The sequence below is a fragment of the Gigantopelta aegis genome, chromosome 10 (genome assembly GCF_016097555.1).
Source record: "Gigantopelta aegis isolate Gae_Host chromosome 10, Gae_host_genome, whole genome shotgun sequence".
Lineage (NCBI taxonomy): Eukaryota > Metazoa > Mollusca > Gastropoda > Neomphalida > Peltospiridae > Gigantopelta > Gigantopelta aegis.
The window spans coordinates 68,579,887-68,587,164 of record NC_054708.1 but is presented as its reverse complement, the minus strand read 5'-3'; the positions used below and the strand labels follow the sequence as shown (position 1 = coordinate 68,587,164).

General features: G+C 39.6%; 1 protein-coding gene across 1 annotated transcript; it reads left to right on the top strand.

Annotated features, from left to right (window-relative positions):
- The first annotated feature begins 5,728 nt into the window (after positions 1-5,728).
- On the top strand, positions 5,729-6,193 carry LOC121383769. Its single transcript, XM_041513864.1, has one exon. It carries the CDS (start codon positions 5,729-5,731, stop codon positions 6,191-6,193), a length of 465 nt encoding a protein of 154 aa, XP_041369798.1.
- Positions 6,194-7,278: the final 1,085 nt, after the last annotated feature.

Below are 7,278 nucleotides of genomic sequence, written 5' to 3'. Positions count from 1 at the left end.
CCGTGAATACATTACTGCAATACGCTTGGTCTAAAAGAGAATGGCCACGCCCAAGGATGGTTGCTAGCTGCACTGCCATTCCAAAGACAGACTTAAAAAATCTATACCTATATTAGGCTATATATTAATATACACTGATTCGATAGCCCATAGTACGATCTTTAACAGTTGGCTGAAATGAAAGTCAGTTTGTTTTTGTTTAACAACACCACTAGAGCACATTGATTTAATATTAATCGGCTATTGAATGTCAATCATTTGGTAATTCCGACATTACAGTCTCAAGGTCAATTCATACTTTGATTGTCGACTTCGTGCGCAAGTGATTTTATTTTATTTTATTAGGTAAACTAAACAGCGTTGAACGAACTAAAGTTTAGTATGAACTGTGTTAAAATCACGGTGAATTGAGTGAAACATGAGGATTAGGTTTCAACAGAAGCAGGACTGAGCGAGTCAACTACTCGCTTCCAGGAGTCGCCGGTGAAGTATAGATCTAACTTAAAACAGGGAAATCTTTACATTTTTTCCCCCGTTAGTTGCAAGGGATCATTTTATACGTATAACCCCACAGACAGGATGGTACATACTACGGCCTTTGATATACCAGTCGTGGCGTTCTGACTAGAATGAGAAATGACCCAATGAGCGCACCGACGGGATCGATCTTAGATCTTAGACCGACCGCGCCTAAGTCGTGCGCTTTACACGATTGAGTGAGTGAAGACTTTTCCATGCTCCTATACCACTAAGGCTTCGAGCATGTGCACCCCGGTTCGGTCTCTGGAGGCCAGGGACCCAATCCGGGACAGAAATTACTTAGGACAGTTTTGAAATTAAGCCAATGGGGAAAACGAATATTATATAATTAGTTTTTATTTGCGCAATTCCAAAAATAATAATTAATATAACATATATAATCCATTTAATTTAAAACTTTGTCGCTAATTTAGAACGAGCATTTCAAAAATTACCACTTAGCTGTAATGAGAGTGAACTGTTTTCCCCCATACGCATGATAAGGTCAGCTGCTATTTATTCAAGCTATAAACGTCTTGCAGAACCTTTCACGAACACCTGATATCATCACTGGTTTGACAGTGATTCATGGGTGCATGTCATCGCAGCTAATTTTATTCCAATGAGTTCTGTGCTGTACTAGTTTTGATTTAGTAAACTAGTTAGAGAGTGGCAATTCTCTGTGTGTCGATGCAAGAAGGGTGTGCTGTCCAATAAAGTATCTCCTCGGTAGTGGCTGTCCTCCTATACACGAGGCACTAGGCAGAGATTCGTGGAATCAACGACTATTTTTTCCAAATGTCCCTTCAACTCTTACATTGTGTAGAAATCCGGTCGTGGTCTCGGGTAACGGTTTTGTCGATCATATTTAAGAAAACGTTTAATATTGTAGGAGCTTTTGGCGAATATTTACTGATAGGAAAAATATGTTTTTCTCACTTGTGAATAACACCAGCTCAGTGCCGGATTTGTAAGGGGGCAAAGGGGGCAATTGCCCTGGTCCCACTGCCAGAGGGCAACCCAGGTTAAGGACTTCCTTTATACAAAAAACAAATTTAATAATTATAAAATTAGTTAATTTTTTATTTGTGATGTAATTTAAGTTTTATGTTGAAGGGCCCCCGAACCTGAAGTGCCCCGGGCCCACCAAGGTCTAAATCCGGTTCTGCACCAGCTAGCGAACACGCACACCAACTGCATGCCACCTTTTGATGGAATGTAATCATATGAACCAGACGAAATTAGTTTTTAATTAGTTAAGTTTTTAAAAACATTTTGATCTTATATAAACTCGTAAAATACATTACATTGATATTTGTTTTGTTTTGTATTTATTTTTGTTTTCCACAGCTTTTTACACTGCTTTAAAATAATTTTATAAATGTCATTTCAAAATGTTTGATTTGTGTAACGACACCATTAGAGCACATTGATTTATTAATCATCGATGTCAAACATTTGACAATTCTGACATAATTATAGTCTTATATATATTTTTTTATTAATAGCAAGGGATCTATTATATGCACCATTCCAAAGACAGAATCAGTTCAGTTTTGCATTTACCATAATCTGATACTCGTGCCAGCGTATTTTGTGATTTCGTGCTTGGGTGGCGTTAAACATTCATTAATTCCAAAGACAGGATAGCACATGCCACCGCATGTGATATACCAGGACCCATATTCACAAAACATCGTAAGCCTAGTTTTACACGTAAACGTAAATCTACGACTGAAGAGCTATTCACGAAACAACGAAAACGTAAGTTACCTGTAAAGTTGAACGTAAATATAAGAATGCCTCAGGTTGCAACTAACGCTGCACGCAAGTTGTGTACATATAATAAATCAAGCACGATCGCCGTTATTTACTATTATTTACGGAAACTAGCAGCATTTCCAATAAATGAAGCAGTTAAATGCGATGGCGAACGCCCACGGATTGAACATATTTTTGTTGGTGATCGTACGGATGTTTTCGACTCGGCCAATTTCTCCTGAGTTATCTTTTCCTTTTTAAGAAATGTCCTCAAGTTCGTACCAAAACGCGGACCCCCACCAATACCAAAATGCCATGGTTCACTGTTCGCGATGTTATTGTTAGCAGACAACAAACAAAATTGGGTTTTGCGCATTTGTTATTTACCCGGTAGCCATCGTTTGTAATGTTTTTTTTTTTTAATTACTCCAGTGAGAGTGTTAAATCGTAGAGTTACGTTCAACTAAGTTACGTTTACATTTACGACCATCTTTGAGAATAAGGTGCTTCTTACACGTAAACGTAAATCTACGGCAGACGTAAGTGCTAGTCGTAGACGTAAATTTACACCTTTTTGTGAATATGGGTCCAGATGTGGTGCACTGGCTAGAACAAGAAAAAGCCCAATGGGCCACCAATGTGGATCGATCCTTAACCGACCGCGCATCAGGTGAGCACTTGGTATTGTAAAGTAAACTTATAAGCATATGCATATACTTACTTTTGTTTGACAGCCACTAGTTTTCGGCTTTGTCATTAAACATTCATTCTTTAATTCCAGCTAGCCGACGGCTTCTGGATTTCGTGTTTCTCCAAGATCGCTTGATATAATTCACAAATGTACGGACACTCAGTAATTAAATAACGCTGATGGCTATTGGCAATCAAGTGGAGGGAATCGTTCTTTAGTAGTGGTTTCGTTATCATCGACAACACCACAACACAAAGCCTAATACAACAAGTCTTTACCAAATTTTATAATTTATTAAACACAGTGACCGAGCTTTCACTGCATGTACTGAACCCCATTATCATATGCACTTAAGGTGATCTTAGCGCTAAGATCGCTTCGTGGAACGAGTCCTGGACTGAGTTCAGCCAGACCGAGCAGACAAACATCCGCTAGACTGGTTTATGCGCTTCACAGTAAACCAAAGGGCCACGTCGAGAACCAATCATAAAGTTCGCGAACGTTAGCAAAACGTTGGAAGGCTAAACTTGGGGCTGGTTTAGATGTCAGATTGGGACAAAACTGCACTGTCAAGTATGTAAAGATGTGTACATATCTTCATAATATAGTGTATGTTTATCGGGCTCTACTAGTACGTAACTCAACAGGGGCGAATCCAGGATTTTGTAAAGTGGGGGATCACAATATTCGAAAAAAGGCAAGTTTGAGTTTGTCGGAGGCAAACAACATGAGTTTCTTTAATCCGTAGGGGTCCTGCGGCATGTTCCCAGGAACGTTTTAATATAAAGATTCTCAGAGACGCGTTGTAAGGGCAATTTAGTCTTGCATATTGTGGATTATAATTTTTATAAATGTCATTAAAAAAAAGGAACTTCAAACAGGCGGGGCTGGAAGTCACTGGTCCCGAGTGAGCCACGTTTGGATCCACCAATCTATGTCAACGCACAGGTACAGGCGATACAATAATTTCTGTTTTGACTCATACCCTTGCCGGGACTTGAACTTATAACACCAGTTCACTGATATGTATGTACGTATGTGCATGTATGTATGTATGTGTGTATGTATGTATGTGTAACGTTCCTGGTATTTTGCCGATCAGTTCTTTCATATTTCTTTGGTTATTATTTTTCTTTGGTTTTCCTTCTGATTATTCTTCTTACTAAATGTACAAATCACTAATACTAATATTATTTATATATGAATGGCAGGAACATTATGATAAGTTTAGTTGCAGTTTATTTCGGAGTTTTTGTTTAAAGTATCGAAATTAAGTGTGAAATGAGACCATATTTATTTTGGCATTTTGGTGGAAACTTGTTCGGGTGTTTTCGGGAAACAACGAGCTTCGTAAAGGAAGTTTAATAACCCAAGCCACTCGTATTGTATAATAATGCTTTGCTGGCCAATGAAAATAGTTTGTAATAAAAATCGTGCAGTCCGTGTGTTTTGTGGGTTTCGGTGACTGATTAGCTCTCAGAATTTGGCTTTTCATAGTGAGTGTTTATGGGTGTTGTTTTTTTTTTTTTTTTTTTTTTATAGTCTTGAACTTGCTTCCAAATAGTCTACCATTATTAGTATTAGACGTGCAAAATGTCGTAGTTATAGCATTCATTTCTGTCTATGCAATTTGGGGATAGCTGGGTAAATGAAAGTGGGATGCGCTTTCCGAATAAACAAAGGGCGGAACCAACATAAGGGTTCCGTTAGACATTAATAGGGCGTAACCTCCGGGGGTACAGTTTGTAAAAACATTCCGAATAAGCAAGGACGGAACCGTTTTAAGGGTCCCGTCAGACTTTAATAGGGAGCGGTTTATATCCGGCGGGTTGTTTAACGGATATCTAAATGTGCAAGACTTAGGAATGTTTCTGAAAAGGGGTGGTACTAACTAAAGGGGAGTGTGATATGTTTGTAACTGATGGCTATTTATGGCTATTTTTATATTAGAAGTTGAGTCTTGTTTTCCAGCTTCTTTTTTTATAATAATAATTATAATTAACGTAAATAAATATGTAATTTGTAATGTTTGTTTGGATTTTGGATTTTTTTGGTGGGTTTTTTTTTTTTTTTGGGGGGGGGGGGGGTTGAGGGGAAGGGGTTGCTTTTTTAAAAATCTATTTGAGCATAGTATTTAGAGTGGTATGGCAAGTTTGGTGGAGACTTAAGAAGTGATTATTATTTTTGGAGACTATAACCGAAAGGGGTAGCGGACCCGGGTAAAATGTATAAAATCTCGCGAAACGGGAGCAAAATTCATTACATATGTACAGATCTATGAGTATATATGTATGGGTGTATTATGGATGCATGCATGGAACGGATAAGGAAATCAAAGTGTGTTCTGTTTAACGACACCTCTAGAGCACATTGGTTTATTAATCATCGGCTATTGGATGTCAAACATTTCGTAAGGAACGGAGAAGGTGTCAATGAAATCCTGAGAGCCTGAAAAGACTGAGGTCATATCCGACGGATACCTGCTGACTTGGTATGTTCCCAAAACTGGCAGTCTCCAGATTAGGTAAGCGGTGAGGTGTTCTAATCCGCTTCCAGAAATGGGAAAACTGGCGTGAGCAATTAAGGCCAATTTAGACGCATGGGGATAACGAGATGTGTGAAGAACAGAGGGGGCGATTAACGAGATTAACCTTAATGAGCAGTGAAGAGCAGAGGTGAGCCCTGTTTCGGAATCTTCAAGGATTGGGCATCTCCCCTGCTTACAGGTCCAGTGAGGAAGTACGCAAGTGGTTCCGTATGTTTGTTGGACTAGCGTTCCTTCCAGTGCCTCGTGTTGTGGATGGATACAACCTTGTAGTGACCCACACACCGGATCTGCCAGCGTGCTTTCAGTTCAACGAGTACTTTCGTGAGACGTGGATTAATGGCAACTTTCCTCTGACCATTTGGAACCACTTCAGGATCGACACCCCTAGGACGAACAACAACTGTGAAGGTTACAACAGCAGGTTGGCCAAGAGAGCAGTGAAATCACACCTGAACATATACGAGCTGATTCTCCTGTTCAAGTCAGAGAACGCCAACAAGGAAGCCTATCTGCTGCAGATGGAAGGTGGACAGAAACCAAGGAATTCCCGCCGCACCGAAGAAGACAAGCACAAGCTCTTCCAGCTGGGATTGGAGTACGTCACGTGTACCCGGGACACGGCTTCCTACTTGTCAGCTTGCAGTGGAGTGCTTTCTGGGACATTTCGTGTGTAAAGTGTGACTGAATGTGCTTTCAAATTGTGGACAAAATACTGTTTAACAAAACTACATAATAAATATATTGTCGTAATTGATTGCCTTTGTTATTGCTTTGATCACCGATCACTAGTCAACCGTCAATGGTACGATTAATCGTCAGTGGTACCGGGAACATCAGCTAAGGTGATGGGCCATCAATTAAGGTGACGGAACACCAATTAGTAAGGGTGAGCAATAAACTGCCAGAAATGGAACAACTGGCGTGTCCAATTCGGGAATGCCAGAATCGGGAATAAACCGCTGACTTGAACCTGGCCGCTTAAATGCGAGTAGGTGTAAGAAAACTACTGTTGCAGAAATTCAAAACCATTAATTGAAATTCGAGGAATGCTGTGCGCTGACGAAATGATCAAAGACACTACCTGTGGCCAAAAGTTGGCGAAATATATTGATTTATTGCCGGGATTACTTTTATTCAAAACTGGTGTCGTTCATGTGTAACCGATAGTTTGAAAGCGATACTGATACATTAACAACAAAATAATGATATGAGAATATTCCTAGATGTTCAAATTCTACAACCTATTCAACAATTGTGTCGAAAATTACACATTTACTGACATTTGCTGTAAAATCTGTTTGGATGAGGCCTCTGGGATCATATTGAGACATTCCGACAAAAAAACACAAAAAAGAAGATATATAAAAAATATAATAATATACTTAAAGAATCATTGACCGTAACCAACCTGGGTTACCTCCACTTTGTTCATGTTATTTTCTTCTTGTTTTTCAACAGGCTGGTAGGTACTGGGTTCGGATCCCAGTCGAGGCATGGGATTTTTAATCCAGATACCGACTCCAAACCCAGAGTGAGTGCTCCGCAAGGCTCAATGGGTAGGTATAAACCACTTACACCGACCAGTGATCCATAACTGGTTCAACAAAGTTTGTGCTATTCTGCCTGTGGGAAGCGCAAATAAAAGATCCCTTGCTGCTAATCGGAAAGAGTAGCCCATGTAGTGGCGACAGCGGATTTCCTCTCAAAATCTGTGTCGTCTTTAACCATATGTCTGACGCCATATAACCGTAAATAAAAT

Coding starts and splice junctions, on each gene's coding strand:
- LOC121383769 (XM_041513864.1), top strand. CDS start 5,729: ATGTTTGTTGGACTAGCGTTCCTTCCAGTGCCTCGTGTTGTGGATGGA.